General features: G+C 41.9%; 1 protein-coding gene across 3 annotated transcripts in view; it reads left to right on the top strand.

The window, feature by feature from the left end:
- The window catches only part of mipol1 (mirror-image polydactyly 1), a 42,957-nt gene extending 24,512 nt beyond the window's left edge, over positions 1-18,445 (top strand). The window contains exons 7-15 of one of the 3 annotated variants that reach the window (XM_026339123.1): positions 374-479; positions 659-785; positions 5,826-5,859; positions 5,970-6,140; positions 9,689-9,742; positions 13,499-13,593; positions 15,665-15,865; positions 17,410-17,497; positions 18,038-18,445. In XM_026339123.1, coding sequence (XP_026194908.1) covers positions 374-479; positions 659-785; positions 5,826-5,859; positions 5,970-6,140; positions 9,689-9,742; positions 13,499-13,593; positions 15,665-15,865; positions 17,410-17,488 — 867 coding nt within the window. In that variant the 3' untranslated portion in view covers positions 17,489-17,497; positions 18,038-18,445. Of the gene's footprint in view, positions 1-373; positions 480-658; positions 786-5,825; positions 5,860-5,969; positions 6,141-9,688; positions 9,743-13,498; positions 13,594-15,664; positions 15,866-17,409 lie in introns of all 3 variants that reach the window. The other 2 variants (XM_026339124.1, XM_026339122.1) reach the window with 2 other exon arrangements.
- Positions 18,446-18,730: the final 285 nt, after the last annotated feature.

Raw genomic sequence — 18,730 nt, 5'->3', positions numbered from 1 at the left:
TGCCTCTATTAATGATGAATAATATGTGGTTCTAGCTTCACGGAGAACTTTTTTATATATTATTAAACTGTGTTTCCAGGCCAGATTCATCTAAATTAGTGGAACGCCACCTCCTTTCAAGCTTACGTAATCTCTGCTTTAAGCTAAAGATTTGTGAACTGTACCATGGAGCTAGCTTCCTCTGATTCACTACCTTCTTCCTCAGAAAAGCAACAGTATGGAGTATTGTTTGGAGTGAGCCTGCAGTATTGGCAGTATCAGGGGTGTGGTTAAAATCAGATTTATCTTGCTGCACTGAGACTGACCCATATGTAGACCTTGCAGGTATTATGACACCAGACCGAGTTCTCACTAACATCTGATTGTGCTTCAGCTGCAGGAGCAGCTGGTTCAGAAGGAGAAGGAGCTCCAGATGAGGGAGGTGGAGGAGGAGCTGAGGGTGGAGCAGAAGCAAGCCCAAGACTGGGAGAGACCTGCAGGTGAGGAGAGGGAAGCTGCCAATACAGTTTACTCTTCTCAGTATGGTACAGTAAAGTTTGAATGTTTTTCATGCTCAGTGTTCAGCACCACGCTACAACAGCTTTGAGAAGCTGAGGTCCGGACAAATTGTCCTCAAAATGTAAAAATGTTCTCAAATTATCCCTCTGACCCCTTTCAGCGGTGTTGGAGGAGATGCTGGCAGCTCAAAAGGATCGGGATCAAGCTCTGATGTCACGACTGCTGTTGGCGAATGAAGAGAGAGACGAGGCTGTGCTCCGAGCTCGCAGACTGCAGCAGGCGACTGAGTATGTTTAACATTTCGCACAAATGATGTAAAGCAGCGTTTTCTCTGGGTTCAGATGTCACACAGCACCACACTGACACTGCTGGACCTGTGTTTATACTGTGCGACCCCAGAGGAGAAGTTGTTTTTTTCCCTTTAGAACTTGCAGCGAGTTAGAGGAGACTCTGACTCGCTTTGTTGTGAACTGCTCAATAAGAGAATTGTAAAGGTGGGCCAGTAATCTTACAGCAAATATAATGTTGGTTCTAGTTTAGTTTTAAGCTTCACAGACTGTTAAACCAGGTCGTACAGCAACACAAGAGAACTCTGAGTAACTTTCTCGCTGCTGCCTCCAAAACACAGAAGTCTGTCAAGTAAAAAGATTTTGAATCTTCTCACAGATAAATTCAACCATGTAGAAGTGGCTTCGACATCAGAGCCCCCCCTTGGGGCTTTCCTTGTCAGATGAGGAAACGGCTTTTGACTAAAACAGCCTTATAAAGAAACTAGTCTGGATTAAAATGATAACAATAATCTTCCTTCCCTCCTCTTTCCTTCCTTTCCTCCCTCCTTCCTCTTCTCTTCAGTCTCTTTAAGATCTGTGAAATGAGCTCTCGTCATCTTCAAGCATTTGCCAAATAGACCAGAAAATCTAATTAGAGATAATACCCCACCCACCCCCCACCACTGCTCCCTCCTTCCTCCATCACTCCATCACCCCCTGCTCCTCCCCCCACCCTCCCCCCCAGGATGAGAGGGTAATTGATATTGGAGGCCACAATCCTTTTTATGAGGGACAGAATATGGAGGAGCATGTTCCATCTGTCGGGGCTGAGACTGTGTGTTAGTGTGTGTGTTGTATGTTTTCCTAATGGGCAGTTCGGCCTGTAATTTCTCAGTAAACGTGTGTGTTTTAGCTAAAGTGTGTGTGTGTGTGTGTGTGTGTGTGTGTGTGTGTGTGTGTGTGTGTGTGTGTGTGTGTGTGTGTGTGTGTGTGTGTGTGTGTCCCATTCACATTCATCACATGAAACAATCATGTCAGTGAATCTGCTAATTTTCCACTCAATCAATTGACCCATCGGTTCGTCCGTAAAACATCATTAAATGAAACAGCAGAGAATCAAGTTTCTGCTCAAATGATGATGAAACCATTTGCAGGTGAATTTTGGCAGTCGGCACTGGATCAAGGAGAAGACTCAGTAGAAACTGGATTCATTCTCTGTTGCTGAACTTTATTTTCTAACTTGTCTCAATGAACGAAGAAAACATTTCACTCTACTTTTGGTTTTCTTTAAAACACTCGTTTAGGTTTTCAACCTAAAACTATTTGGATTCTGGGTGGTGAAAAACCATCTTTCCTGGAGCTGGACCTGAACCAAAGTGTTTCTAAATCAAAAACAGAACTTTGATCACACATATGTTACTGCAAATTTTTGTCTGCACTGAATATTTTAGTGTTTCACTTTAATTTTGTATTCATAGAGTTCAATGCTATATCCATCCATCCATCTTCCTTAGTTTTTCTGAGACCGGGTTGCAGGGGCAGCAGTCTAAGCAGGGATGGCCATTCTTCCTTCTCCCCAGATAACTCCTCCCGCTCTTCCTGGGGAACGCTGGTGTTCCCAGGCCAGCTGAGAGGCATAGTCCCTCCAATGTGTCCTGGGTCTTTCCCGTGGCCCCCTCCCAGAGGGAAATGCCCGGTTATATTGAATAGAAATGGTTCTTTGTGAAATGTTGTACCAGAGTTACTTTTAAGCTATTTTTTAAGCAAAGTCATAAATAAACTGTAGATCTTCACAGAAGAAACACACAATCTCTCCTCTTCTCTCTCTTTCCCTCTCCCTCTCTCTTTTCCCTCTTCCTGTCTCTCTGTCGAGCTACACGTCATTCCACCCTTTGCCCTCTGGACCTGTCTGACTCGTCCTGATGCCCTACTTCTGGCTGGAGATCTCGTCGCCTGGATCCACCGTTTGCCCTTTGGGATGCGTTTGGAGACTGGATTGGTCACAAGCTACTATGATGTTGGTCCCGGCCTCGGCGGACGTCGGAAGCTGTTTCTTGGAGGTCTCGACTCAACGCTCGATAGTCAAGGAATGGAACAAGTCTGCCTGCAATAACTAACTGGACTCCATATTAACTTAAAAGACTTTAACTGTTATACTGGACTGCTGCCTACACAGCATGTAATCACCCATATGAGGATGGGTTCCCTGTTGAGTCTGGTTCCTCTCAAGGTTTCTTCCTGTTGCCTTCTCAGGGAGTTTTTCCTTGCCACTGTCGCCCTCGGCTTGCTCATCAGGGACAATCACATTATTATGACTCATACACATTCACTGTTCATGTACTGTTCTTTGGTTGTGTAAAGCTGCTTTGTGACAATGTCAATTGTAAAAAGCGCTCTACAAATAAAATTGAATTGAATTGAATTGAATTTAAACTGTTTTTTTCCCCTTAGTGTCCTGATAATATTTCCATGACCCTTAGATTTATCTCCTGACCCATTTGGGAGACCTGACCCCCAGGTTGATGACCAGTGCTCTAGTCTAAAGGGCTTTGGTGTACAAAACCTGATCAGTTAAGTCTGTGCAGAATCAGACTCGAGATTGTAACTCTCATCTCTACATTTATCGTAAAGTTTCTTGTGCAGATTTGAAATATTCAGTATGAAACTTGATGAATGAAGATTTTCTTCTTGCTTTGATCATTTGATCCTACTAATGGCTGCTGCTTGCGGTGGCTGCGTTTCTGTTGAGTCTAGGTGTGAGTGGGAGGGTTAATGACGGCTGTGGAGCGAGCCGAGCCGAGCTGAGCCGGCCTGGATAGGCTCTAAGCAGGGTGTTAGAGGAGCTTTATTGGAGGCGGCTGGTCTTTCATTACCTGCTGTTCCCTGCAGAGCGCAGTTGCCTCGGCCACCTTATTACAGTTTATTACAGCAAAACAGCAGCAGGCTAAATGAAAAGAGCTTCCCAGGAGGAGAGACAGAGATCAGCTAGTTACCAGCTGTACGTCCAGCATCAGGACTGCTGTCAGAGAAATGAAGTCCTGAACAGAGAGGCATCCGCTCAGCCCACGCCCTCACAGCTTTACAATGAGTTTACAGTGATGGAGAGTTTCTGGTGGACATCAGGGAGCACAGGACAAAATTGCTGCACAGCTGCTGCAGCCGTGACGCTCAGGTCATCTAACGGCTGCTGCTGAGGTCCAGCTTTAATATGGTCAGTGCAAGACTGTAGGGGGTGGGGGTGGTATGGGAAGGCATTTGAGCAGGGCAACATAAAATCAGTTGGTCACCACCTTGATCTTTTCATCTACAGTTATATATTAATATATATTAATATACTCCACATACCTCCCTCCCACACACACGCACACACTTATATTAACATACTAAATACGTTTAAAGTGTAAATGTAAACTTAGTGAAAAAGCAAAATAAGTTTTTATAGTGTATTGTTTAAAACCCAGAATATAAAAATACAAGTACAGTCATGCTAAACACTTAAATTTTGTACGTTTTTTTTTTTGTTTGTTTGTTTGTTTAATCGCACAATAAAAATCATCCAATCCTAGTGGGTCTTAATATCAGGCAAATACAACCTCAGATGAACATAGAGCTTTTTTCAGTGTGCCATTATTTAATTATTTTTAAAAAAAGCCAAAAAGGGAAAACAACTTGCCCCCTGTGATTCTGTAGCTTGTAGATCCACCTTAAGCAGCAATGACTTTAACTAATCTGGTGTGTTTTAGATCATTAACCTGTTGTACGACCCAACTTTGACTAAGCTTTAGCTGTCGGACACTCTGCCTTACATTTGTCTCTACAATACTCTGGTATAGACAGAGGTTTATGGTCGACTTAATCACTTCAAGGTGCACCTGTCCTGTGGCTGCAAAATCAGCCCATTTCGCAACTTGTTCACCTGCTTGAATAAGTGTAACTTATTCACCTTGAAATAAGTTACTTATTACAGATCTCCATATCATATATCATAAAGAGGCGAGGAGAAACTAACCATAGGACACACAGAGCAGGAGAAGCAGGAGGTGACAGAGGAGCCATGGCTAACTGAAGAGATACACTTTAAACCAGTGGACCTAAAATTCAAGATAACTGTGGAATTAGCAGAACATTTTATAAACAGGTGCAAATGGTACAAGCGTATGTTACAAACCAAAAATTAGTTGCTGTATAGTGAAATCTGGTATTTTGAGCTGAGAGTTAAAAATAAAAGCAGAACTGTTGGCCACAAGAAAGATCAGGTCTCAGAGGTAAGGATCAGCTAATCCAAAGTATGGTCCATTTTAGAGGTAGTTAAAGTGTCCATAGTATGATTAATTTAGGTTCATGATTCATATTTGATTCTGAGGGTCAAATGATACAAGATTATCAAGTTTTCAAGTAAAAAAATACATGTTAGAATCCTTCTTTATGTGACCGCTCCTCTGGCCTTTAGACTGAAATTACTAATTTGATCCCTCCCCCCATCCCAACTGTTTTCTGATTGGCAGGAAAGCTCATTGAAAACCTATGCTGGGTCAAATTGACTATGAAACCGTGGTTGATGTCAACCAGCAGTGGTTTGCTGGCACTGACTTAATGACCTGCAAATGTCCAGTCAGCGTAAACAATACATGTTTTTTGTAATGCTACTGCCCAAAACTGACATGCAGTCACCTCATAGAATAACTGTTATCTCTTACTGTTGTAGAGAGAATAAATTAATAAACACAATAGTTGTCCACCTAATTTATCATGACACGAAACAGCAGTAATGTTGTTATATCTTACACACAAAAAGCACTTCTTCACAAAAAAACGTTACATATAGGAATATAATTTATTTTCTGATGTCCTGGAGCAGAGTTGTAGGTCTTAAAAAGACTGAAACCTGTGGGTTTCAGTACCAGCTAACCAGAGCTTTAGGTGGTGTCTTTGTCACATCCGACCATGAAAGAGTACAATATGAGCCCTCTAACAGTCTGGTTTGGAGGTTGTTGAGCTAGTTTTTTGTGTTCGATATAAACATAAATTGTCAAACTTCCTGTGTTCTTTTGTTTCCAGGTGGGAGAATCTGAACCTGGACAAATCTGAACTGGTAAAAACCGTCACACTGAGCCTCTTCTCACAGTTTGGGTATAGTTTGTAGTAAGGTTGTTATAGTTTGGCACAGTCTTGATTAGTTTTCTTTCTGTGTTTTGTTTCCAGGATGTGGACGAGCTCCTTCAGCGTATTTTTGATGCCGAATCTGTTCAGGAAGTTGAACAGTTTGGTTCTGTTCTGGTTCAGCGTGTGCACTTGGCACAGCAACGTCGAAATGACATCACTGCTCAGGAAATGAACGCCATCATGGAAGAGAGAGACGGGTCTGTGACCAAGGTAAGCCCGCAATGTGCTCATTGATACCCGATGGCTGCTGATAATCGTGTCAGCGTGTTGAATTCATGTTTGGACCTGATATTTCAAAATAATTAGTCCTGGTTCATTAGTGGCTGGAACACCAGTTTTAGAGGTTACACGTCAGTGGCTGTTTTTTTCTACAACCGTGTTGCTGCGAGAAAATACATTCTGTTGAAAGTCTTTGCACTGTGACAACACTTTATGTTCTTTCCTGATTTGATTAATTCCCACACCAACTCCTCCATCCACTGTCACTGATGTAGGATTGTTTCTATCTGCAGAGCTCAGCTGTGAAAAAATGCAGAGAGGTTTTCTCTGTAGCTCCTTAGACCTGAACAATCTGGTGATCTATGTTTTACTTTCTCTGACATCAGCACTTATGTTCCTGTCTGACATCATGTTGTCGCTGTCGTCCCCGTGAACCTCAGAGTTCAGCCTGTCTGCAGGTATCACTGTCTCTAAGTCGGCTGTTTAACCCAGTTGGTGCAGTGCGGCGCTCAGCGAGGGGGACAGGTTACGGCTGCCCCAGCAGCCCAAACCTCAAATATTTGCAGTTTCAATCTCAACATGAATATTTTGAATGGTGTGAAAACAAAGCGTTGGTGAAACAAATATTGACACCTAGATTCAGTCGAACTGACAAAGTGGATGTTTGCTGAACCTCTGCTGTTTGTACACCTGTCTGCTCACACCTGAGTGTGTGTTCATGTCTGTGCCTGTGGTGCTGTGGACACATTTCAGCTCCATACCATCACTGTGAAAATTGAGGGGAAGGAGAAATGAGTAACAATGGGCTGGACTCTAACTATGATCGAAGTTCAGTCCCATGACTGAAGGTCCATGTTTGAAAGGTTGTGATGAATCTGAACAACACGAGTTGAGCTGCAGATCAGCAGCCTCAGTGACTTCACGTGCACATTCTTTAGGAACGTGTTCGATCATCGAGGAACAGCAGAAACACATTAACTAAATAAATTCATATGAAACAGAACATCAGTGTAGAGCCTTGAAACATGAATCAACAAATTAAAAACTGTAAGAGAAAAAAAACATAAATAAATAAAAAGACAGATCTATGCAGTAGCTTGTTTCTGAGCTTTTGATCATATCACATGATCTTCATCAGCAGGTGTGTTTTCTATTTTTTCTTCAGCTGTTTTAAACTGATCAATAAATAAGCAACAAATAACGAGTAACAAAGATTCAGATGCTGATAAAAGTTTAAAGTTTGACTCAGAAGAAGTTCCCCCCACCCCCTACCTGTCTCCTCTGCAGGCTGATTATTATCAGAGTTCAGTTCACAGAGATTATTACCAAAAACCTGCAGAGTGCTGGATTTATTACCCACAATTCATCTGGATTCATATCCCGCTCTCTGTGGGAGGATGGGGGGGGTGGCGGTGGGGGGCAGAGTGTAAAACGAGTGGAAATAAAGGAGATGAGAGATCTGACTGATGGAGGGATGACAGAAGGGGGAGCAACATGGAGTGAGGTGGGGAGGGGGCTCCCAGCATGCTGTGCAGCAGGTGGTGGGCTCAGAAGCTCCGCCTCCTCCTGACATCACAGGTGGATAAAAGAAAATCGAAAATTGTGATGTACAGGCTCCTGTTGCCATGGTAACAGATATGCAGCAGCACCACTGGTTATCATGGCAACGTGCAGTGGAGGAAAAGGAGGTAAGACAGTATAAAGTACAGCTTTTAGTACTACCAGATGAAGTAGTTCTAATAGAACTGAAGTGGTAGTTTTGATGTGTAGATAACGTTGTAAGTATATTTGAAGTGGTACTGAATCAGTACTTGTACTGATGATATAGTACATGTAAAGATGAAATGTAATGTAGAAATATAATAGTATTCTTAGTTTAGCCATACTAATGGGAGATCTTGTAGAGATTAATCAGTAATTGTGGTACTTAGTAAGGTGAAAGTAATGTTTACAGGACAGTAGTATTTGTAGAGATGAAGTGATGTAATACTTTTAAATTTTGTTTTCATACTTGTGCAGGTGATGCAGTACTTTTCTTAGTTTTTTGCAGTACATGTACAAATGATGAGGTACGAGGTAGAAGCGTGTGAAAAATGTAGAAGTACTTGTGTACTCGTGTGAGTACGTACTTTCACTGATAGAGCAGCCCCCCACCCCTCGCCCCCTGCATTAACTCCACACATCTCAGCACTGTACTGGTATCAGTTCAGTCTCACCCAGCCTACCATTACTGACCCCCCCGCCAAATTTTCCGCTCCTCCATCTTTTAACACTCGCCCCCCCACATTAACATTACCCCTCCACCTTAATCCCCCCCCCCCACTCTGCTGCTGCACTGAAATATGTTTCAAATGCCGCCGTAATCCTCGCAGGAGAAGAAGAAGAGACACTCCACACTGGAGGATTCCCCCCCCACTACATGCCCATCCCTTGCTCCCTCTCCTCATCTCTCAGGGATTATCTCCCGCCACCACCGGGACTGCTGGGAAATATTAGAAAAGGGGGGGCGGTCTCAGAGTCATTCTTTACTTCTCCCACCACTCCTTCCACCCCATCTCACAGAACAGCTGCAGGTTTCTGCTTTTTATTGAGTTAATAAGAATTTATTACAACCCCCCCCACCCCCCCCCCCCCACCCACCCCACCACACACACACACACACACACACACACACACACACACACACACACAGAGGAAGGTTGTCGGTTTGATTCCCACAGGCAGACTTAGACAGACCAGCAGCAGGTCCAGAACAGTCTGAACTGGAGTCAGTTTCTGAATGAATGATATTCAAACTGTGAATATGCACATAGTGTTTTATGATCTATAACTGACCAGAACCAGAACCATGATGATGATGGTGATGATCTCATTATTAAAGGACTTAAATCAGGATCAGCCCACAAAATCTGCGCAGGGCGACACCTGTGTCACCTTTATTGTTGTGAATGTTGATAATGACCTCACACTAGAAGCAGTTGTTTAACTCGTGAATAAATGATGGTGTTTGACAGAGGACACATTGAAACAGAACAAGTCTGATGAAGAGGAACCTGCTCTTCTGTCGCCTTCTCTTGTACTTCAGCTGGACCTGACTGGGTGCATGGGTTTCTTCATTATAGTTTGCTAACACTGTTAGAACTGCTCATGTTGTGTTGTAACTGGATTTAAGTCCTTATGAGAACGTTTCTTAACGTGTTTCTATCATCACAGTAACATTTCTAATATTTCCTTCACTTTGTATCTCAGACTGCCAGAGCTCAAGCTCTTGACCTTTGACCTGAGGTTAAAGGTTTAGACAAATGCGTCAGATTCAAAGAGTCTCCAAATGTGAAACAGCTGCTGAGTTTGTCTGTGGTTTTGAAGTACAGAGAATTAGCAAACTGACAGAACGTGTTTTAAAAGCCACTTGGACCAATTCAACTAAAGTCCGAGAGACTGTAGCAGAGTCCCAGCGCTGATGTCAGGTGTTTACATTGGTGGTGGTAACACCACATGACGACCTGCAGATCAATAATCCTTATCCTGTTTCTCTGCAGTGTAAACGTCTGGAACAGGATCTGATTCAGGAGCGGGAGCAGCAGGCGACAAAGGTAAACACACACACACACGCACTCTCTCTCTCTCTCTGGTCTCCGCAGTAAATGGTGATGATGGGATGTCTGCTCTGTTGTCATGGTAATGCTGCAGCATTTGTTTGCCAACAACTTGTTATTCAAACAGAATCTGTGAGAGAATCTGGTTTTTATCACAGATCAGTGTTTGCAGGGAAAATGAGGAACAATTAATTAGTTCCAACACCTGATCAGAATCGATCAAAGATACATGTCAGTTACCTCTCTATGTGATCAGTATGACTTCTGCATGAATGTATTCTGTTTATGTTTATTGTAAGTGTTGGGGATCAGTTGTTTGCAGAGTGGTGCCAGATTCTCAGTAGAACCTGTCTCCCTTCAGTAGAATCTGTCATTTAATTCTTGGTCTTCTTTGCAGCTCTGGCTGCGTCTGTTGCTAAAATGAATTAAATTGAGTTATTAATGTTTCTCTCGCTCTTTTTCCTCCATCTCGTCTGTTAATTAGTCTGGGGGGCTCCGGGGGGATTAGAGCCTGGAGACACTTTTAATTTCACCAAGAAACACCAACAGCTGCCGTTAAATTAAGCAACAGCCAGTCAGAGAGCTGCTGAGACCACAAACCATACCTTTGCATCAGAACTGTAGACCTCAACCTTAAACCAGAACCTTTAAAGTCGGGGAGACCTAGAGTCGGATCAGTTCAGTTGTCTAGTTTGAGGTCCTGGCTCAGACTGGCCCAGCAGATGTTATAGAGAAGCTGTAATATAAAACAAAAAAAGACGTGATAACACCGTTATGTTAACAAATTGGAGATCCCACAGAGTCGGAACATATTTATCCATAAAACCAAATCTTCAAAATAGACTAAATGTTGAAGGGAATTTCAGCATCGCCCTAGCATAGATACTGATAAAATATGCGAACCAGTTTCAGTGACACACTGAGCCTTCAGTCTAACGTGAAACATGTTAAAGACACAAAGTGAAGCAGTAAATAGACAAAGGTCGCCTGGAATCACCCCTGTGAAAATTTAAGTCCAAACACTGAAGAGGTTAAAAAATTAAGCTGAAGCTGCTGCTGATGTCAAACTGCTGAAAGGTGCAAAGTTTAAAGTGGGTTAAACCAAGACAGCCATACAGAGACCCTTTGAGAACATGGTCTGACCTTGACCTTGATCTCGATCTGTAGGCAGCTCGTTTTCGCTCAACATCAGCTGCAGAGAATCACTACGGTCACCGACTGATGCTCCATGGTCCAGAGTAGGTTTTCTCTTACCTGTCTTTACCTTACTGTTCCCACCTCAGGGCTTTTTAATCATTGTCACCAGGTTTGTGCTGGTGCTTTTTGGTGTCTTTCGATTTTTCTCTGTGTAAAAAAACATTTACGAATTAATTCACTGACCAGAACTGATGGACTGGAGGTGACTCCGGGAGCTGAAGGTTCAGTGGGAGTCTCTCTGTCATCCAGGAACACAGTTAATGCAGGATCCTTCTTCCACCTGTACTCCCTCTTATACTCCTCCCTCTTTGGTTGACCTTAACTCTTCATGGTAAAAGTCTGGGTTGGATAGTTTTATCAACCCACCCTACCAACACCCCCCACTCGCCTAGTCTCCCCCCTCCTTGGTTGACCTTAACTCTTCCTGGTAAAGGTCAGCCTGTTGTCGCTCTGCCTACTGATCATCTCATTTGGAAATTATGCTGATTAATAAGAGTGCAGATCTTTTGAAGCGAGTCCTCCGGCCCGGCTGGAGAAGACACATATTGACTCTGTGGGTTTGGTTTCTCTTTTGATGTCTCACTTTAAACTCCAGACCTCGAGGCTTCTAATTAGCATAGAGGAGGAGGAGGTCAGGATCAGGTCTGTAATCCCTACTGGAGGCCACCTCCACACAATTTGACCAAAGACTCACTGAGATGTGCCGTCCTGTAACTGTGAACCTGCAGGTTGGATTCCTGCAGCTTGGTGGGGGTGGGGTGGGTAGGGGTTACTGCAGGAGTCCACCTGTGTTTCATTTTGAATCAGCTGAGGTTTTTGTGTCGTGGTGGCAGATGTAAAAGTTTGGGCACAACTTGACTTATTTAAGTTGTAAACAGCTTCTCTGGGATATGAAACATAAAACACACAGAGATGCCTCGTGGGAGACATCCAGTCACCTGCAGTCCACGAGGGAGATCTTTATATGTATAAAGATAAGTGTGACACATCACTTCACATCTTAAAACCTCTTAATAATGACAAATTGAACTTGAATAATATATATATGAAACTTTTCATGGATCACATATCAATTTGCATCATGAGCTTCACATAAAACATTATTTAACAGCAATTACAGTTGGTAAAGGCGACTATGACTCTCTTACTAAACGTGAGCAGGCTCTGTTCAGTGACAACTGGATTGGGTTAGGGGTTCTTGAAGAAGTATCACTTCTCATCCAAAAGGCTTCCTGAGTTCTGAATGAAGAACTGAAGCTCAGACAAGTTGGATTCAGTAAAAATACCACAGCGATGATATGAGCCAAGGGGCAAAATGCGGTGAGAAGAATAGAACCAGCATTACAGTTACAACAGCTTTGACAGGTGATGATGATATTAGTTATATTATTTAGTATATTAGTTAGATTAGTTATTTTGTATCTGATTGACACCTGATTCACCTGTCACATCCTTTGGCAGGGCTTTTTGAACATGTTGATGACTAAACTGATAAGTAAGTTTAGGTAAACTTGTTATTTCAGATATTTCCAGCAAGTGTGTTTTTGATCCAAACACACCAATGTTTGTATTCAGGTTTTTATTTTGTGTCTTTTATCCTTTTATTGTGTTGCTCTGTATTTTCACTTCCTATCACTGAGGTCACTTCTTGCCTCTGCGTTTGTCTTCAGTCAAAGCATTGTAGTAACGACCACAGCATTATCATCAAACTCAGAAACCCACCTGCTGAGCGCTGTTTTATTCCCAGAATGCACCTGGAACTTCAGTCTCACTGTGTAATGATGTGCTGCTTTAATAGCCAGGAGCTAAATACACACGGATAGAAATCAAATCCTCATTATGAAGAGTGTTGACACTCCTGTTAGTTAATTACCCAATTAGTTAATGAATCCTTTATTTAAACAGACGATCTCACTAAGATCAAGACTCTCTTCGAGTGGAGACCTGTGCACATGAGTGAGACAACACACAAACACAAAGTGAACAATTACAGAGACGTTGTATCTGCAGGTTAACACTGATTCAGGGATTCAGTTATGATTGGCAGAGCTTACAGCCAATGAGAGCAGGGCTTCAAGAATTTATACAGTCCAGCTTTCATGAGGCTCACCTCAAAGAAAAAGCCAAAATCATTATATATGTTTTCATGTTGATAATCTTGGATATTTACATTAGCACTCTAAACGAGGAAGAAATACATTAATCCTATTCATTCATTCACAATGAGACTGAGACTCATTGAGACTGACTCTGTTGTGTGAGAAATTCAGTTTGTTACTCAATCATTTAATCATTTAACATTGATGTTATTCAGACTGACCACAACTACATGGCAGCAGGTGACAGTGTTTCCTGGGATTCTGCAGTGGCAACTGGACTCTCTTAAAGCTCTTGAAAATGTTTCACCTTTCATCCATTTTGAAAATAATCTATAAAAGAGAAAATTCTTTCGGTCGCATCTATATCGTCACATCATCATCATCCACACAGATTATTTGTTGCCTCCACTGATGCTCTCAGAAGTTTATGTGATTAAAATGCGTTTTGTCCAATCAGGAGGAACTGCTGAGGCTTCAGAGAGAGAGAGATGGAGCATTGGAGGACAGGTGCCGGCTGGAGGTGGAGCTACAGGCCCTACGAACCAATCACAGGTCAGATTATTATAATCCAGCATGTATGAGCTGCAGTACCTGTTGCAACTAAAACATCATGATGTCTTGAAGGACCTAAGTCTCCTCAGAAAACTCACCCAGTTCTGAGCCTTTTTGTACAGTGCTGCTCTGTTCTTAGTCCAGTCCAGTTTGTTGTCCAAGTACACTCCCAGATATTTGAGCTTGCATATGACCTTCACCTCCTCTCCATGTATAGAGAGAGATGGCAGGACTCCCAGATTTCCTGAAGTCCATCACCAGCTCCTTTCTTTTACTGATGTTCAGTTGAAGATTGAGTCCACACCAGTCAACAAAACTGTCCACCACTCCCTAGTACTCTGTGACGTCTCCACCCTGAATACATCCTACAACTGCAGAGTCATCAGAGCACTTCTGAAGAGGGCAGGACTCTGAGTTGTACTTGAAGTCTGAGGTGAACAGGGTGAAGAGGAATGGAGACAGTACTGTCCCCTGTGGAGCACCTGTGCTACTGACCACTGTGTCAGACACACAGTTTTGCAGATAGACATACTGTGGGCGGTTGGTGAGGTAGTCCATGATCCAGGAGATCAGTGGAGTGTTAACTTGCGTGTCCCAGTAGTGCAGGCCGCATAGTGTTGAATGCACAGGAGAAATCAAAAAACATGATCCTCACTAACTGATGGAGCAGGTGTATGATGGCATCATCCACTCCAAGTTAGGGTTGATAGGCAAACTGGAGGGGGTCAAATGAGGGTTTGACCAGGTGAACCCCTTTGAAAACACCCATGAGCTGGATCCACACCAGATCTATACAGAAATAATTTGATTTTCAATTCAATTCAGTTTTATTTGTATAGCGCCAATTCACAACAGAAGTTATCTCAAGGCACTTTACAGTGTTTAAGGTTTAAGACCTTACAGAGAATAATTATACAAAAAATTATACAGAAAACCCAACAATCCCATTTGAGCAAGCTTTAGGCAACAGTGGAGAGGAAAAACTCCCTTTAGAGGAAGAAACCTCCAGCAGGACCAGGCTCATAGTGGGCCGCCATCTGCCTTGACCGGCATGAAACCACAGACTGAAATGGCTCAGTTAGAAGAGGTAGACGAGAGGAACGGCCATTTCTGAAGCACAACACAAAAGAACATTTCTGAATAAAGCCAGGGTTTTAGATAAAAACAAAACAAAACATGATGGCGGTAACACCAGCCGCTGATCGGTCACTGTGAGGAGCCAGAGGCAGTTTCAGATGTTTTAGACTCGGTGAAACTTTGGTGGTTAGAGAAATTGTGTGTGTGTGTGTGTGTGTGTGTGTGTGTGTGTGTGTGTGTGTGTGTGTGTGTGTGTGTGTGTGTGTGTGTGTGTGTGTGTGTGTGTGTGTGTGTGTGTGTTTGTAGAAAGAGGGCAAACACTGGGGTTTAAATGTTTTTCCTAAAACCACAAAGTCAGTTTCTGCAGATGCTCAGTGAATTCATCATCAGAACTTGTTGGTGAAAGAAAACTATCTTTACTCTCAACTGACTGAACCAGTGTTTAGTCTGTTTTACAATTATTTGTATAAATATTTTCTGTAAGGTCTTAAACCTTACACTGTAAAGTGCCTTGAGATAACTTCTGTTGTAAATTGGCGCTATACAAATAAAATTGAATTGAATTGAATTGAATTGAATTGTTTTATTAAGCAGCAGTTAAAACACATCAACACATTAGTTCAACATTCACGTAAAATAAATCTCTGAAGACCTTTTGTTTTTTCACCATGAAGAAGAATTCAAATGATCCCATTTGTTCTGACACATTGAGTCTGAAGTGACCCATGTTAATCTGGGTGAAGTCTATCGTTAGTTCTGTTCTCTCTGTTTACCTTTAATTAATCTGACCCGTTCTCCTCTCCCACTGATATTTGTGCTTATTGAGAATCCACCAGCTCAACACACGTAGGAGGTCAGAGCTTTGTTTCCCCCAAGTTTTATCCTAATCATTGTTTTTCAAGTCAGAGTGAGATGATCTTTATTCACAAAGATGCTGTTATTGACACTGATCTGTTGCTTCGGCAGTTAACACAGCTCCCTCCTACTTCTCCAGCTCTCAGGTCCTCCTCACTGAAGGGGTCCCTGGGGGTCCTCTGGTCCCACCTCAGAGGGCTCACCTGCAGCAGGCCATGCCCCCAGTGAGCCCGCCCCTGTATGTGCAGCTTCAGCACCTGTCAAAGGAGAAGCAGAACATGGAGGCCGAGCTTCAGCGTTGTCAGGAGGCAGAGCGAGAGGCTTGCGACAGAGTCCACAGGTAAGGTTGTACCTTTACACTGACACATGTTGGTAAATCATTTCTCACTTAATTTTGGTTCTGTCCCTTTCTCCTGATTAGCTTTTTTAAGTTTCAACAGCACGTCACTTTTTTTAGAATAATCTTTTTCCTGTTTTTTGTGACTGCTTCAACTCACAGCAGCTGCATGAACAAATGGTTTGTTTGGTCTGAACATAGTTCAATGAAAATGTGATTTTGGTTGGAGCAAACCAGATGTTTAGTGAGGTCTTCGTTGGACATTGCGATGGACATTTTTATCAGTGTTACAGGAACAATGAACAATTCTTTAATTAAGAAAAAGAATTTCCAATTGACAGAGTGGAAATATACTGTCTTTTATTCCCTCCTCTCAGATTTTCATTGTTTTTTATAAATGAGTCAAATGTTCTCCTAAATATAAACAAATTTTTAGTGATCATTATTGGAAATATCAGAGAAGGGCAAGTCAAACCCTGGTGAGGTTCAGTTCTGGAGACGCAGGGCCTGTAAAATCTTTGTCAGACAAACATCCACGTGAACAAAAACACAGGCGGAATAATGCTCCAAATTAACTTTGTGTGTAGAAAGATTGTGTTAAGAAAAGACTGGAGCCAAAAAAATTATATATTTTTTTTAAATATAATGCAAAGAAACAAATATTCTACATTATAAGAAATTTTGTGTCTTAAGATGTGGAGCTGGGAGTATCTTTGGTCATCAAGAAGGGTCAGATATTATCTTAACCACTGTAAAATATTCCACATCAAATTATGTCTGTTTGTGACTTACTGGATCATTTGAGCTGCTATACAGAAAATGAAAAGGAAACTGCACTCATTTGAGCAGACCCCAACCTGGTTCATGGGTAACAAAAACCAGTGAAACCAGTGGTGTGTGAGAAGACGTCATCAGAAACATGTTGCTGTATCTAACAGCAGCTGTCAGAGTATCAGGGATGTGTTCAAAGACAGTTTAAGCGTGTGGGACTAAAGAGATTTGGTGGAGATGATTCATATTCAGTGGACATCGGTGTGAGCGTCTCTGCGGCGACTTGATCAGGAAGAATTAATCCTTTAGATTTCAACTCATGCAGAACGACGCTCTGATGCTGAATAACGTGACTTCTTCTGCCGCTGCTGCTCATCTCATCAGCCTGAAGATGAAGGGATGAGATTCATGATGAAAACAGCTTAAGTCTTCCGTCTGCGTCCTGCGCCGTCCTCCTGGGCTCAAACCCACAGCTTTCTGCTCTAATTTGGCTGCCAGCGGGGGGGTGGCCGGCTCTGAAGAGCCTCCCAAGTTTCTGAATAGTGAAGAGAGGAATATTTACTCTGTGAAGGGGAGGGAGTGATAGAAATCGGCTGGTTATTAGAGATGGGAAGTTTAATTTGATTTAGAGAGGGGAGGTGGGAGGGGTGCTCAGTGAGTGTTAGAAAGTCATCCAGGGTCAAATCTCCAACTCTTCAATTGTTCAGTTCAGCTTCATCTCACTGTCTTTGCTCCCATGGTCCTAATTTCCTGTTCCTGTTTCCTGTGTTAATCAGAGAACTGTTTTCCAGCCAGACTCAAACAGAAACGTGTGATTACTGCAGAAATCAGGTGACTCTACAGGTGGAACTCTGATCACTGAAGGTCAGAATATCCTCACTACAAACAACATCATGGTCAGTACAGGAAAAATCAGCCACTGAAGAAAGAAAGTTGGCAGTTCACTGCAGACCTGAAGTTAAAAACTAATGCAAAACATCAGCTCTGCAGTTACTGTTGTCAGTTATCACAGCAGGTAGAAACCTGGTCTAAACCCTGACCTGAGGTGGAAAGTTTCTTCTGCAATTAGAAACGTAGCAGAGTGGCTGATGTACAAACATCATCAGATCAGCTGAGACGATCTTTTACATCCCGTACAAACATTTAGCACCAACATTTGATTGAATGAAAATGGCTATAAATATTAAGCCTTTTTCATTCATCTAACATATTCTGTACATATATTGAGTTTCTCTGTTGATGTTATTGTGTATTTATGTTCATGTGGATCTTTCCTGGTTTTGGTTCCTTTTCTTTCTGTCTGTGTTGAGAACAACTGTAATGGGCCAAAACAATTTCCCTCTGGGATTAATAAAGTTCTGAGGAATAATTTGTCTTCTGAACCTTCCTCCTTCTCTTCTTCAGATTGGAGCGTCTTGTCGAAGTTTTGAGGAAGAAAGTTGGAACTGGAAGCCTCAGAGCTGTCATCTAATCTACAACAAATCTTAGAACACCTTTTTTTATTATCTATAGATCATACTGAGAGTTTTCTTTTCTATTTTAAATTTTTCATCTGCAGCTCCATTATTCTTTAGTCTGTTGCAGACATTTTACTGCTCTAGTAAAATCATTTTTATATTGTAAACTTTTGTAAAAACTGATCTGACAAACATTTTAGATTTTTAGTGTTTGGTCAGAGTAAATGGTGAGTAACATTATGATCAGCTGGTTGTTTTCTGTGTACTTTATTATATTTTGTTCTAAATACGATTGATTTGATTCTTTCCTCTTTATTTGGGCTGAAATTAAATAAAATATTACATTTACAACACATGTTGGTTTTGATGGGAGATATTTTAGTTTGACCTGTAAATCTGAATTGGACTGTAATCATGTAAACAAACTTTCTGGTTAATTCATAATTCCACTGATTGTTTTTAAGAGATGCTGGACATGAAGCAGATTTCAAGAACAAACACATTAAATATTGTTTAGTCTCAGGAAATTAATTCTTTTAATTAATGTAATTCTTTAACAGAACAACAAGAGATTTTTATCCATCTTACAGAAAGATTATGAATCTTCTTTGCTCTTTCTTCTTTTAAGTCCATTTTTGTC

The sequence above is a fragment of the Anabas testudineus genome, chromosome 22, assembly GCF_900324465.2.
Source record: "Anabas testudineus chromosome 22, fAnaTes1.2, whole genome shotgun sequence".
NCBI classification, from domain to species: domain Eukaryota; kingdom Metazoa; phylum Chordata; class Actinopteri; order Anabantiformes; family Anabantidae; genus Anabas; species Anabas testudineus.
The sequence above is the reverse complement of the archived record's forward strand: the minus strand, read 5'-3'. Positions and strand labels throughout refer to the sequence as shown.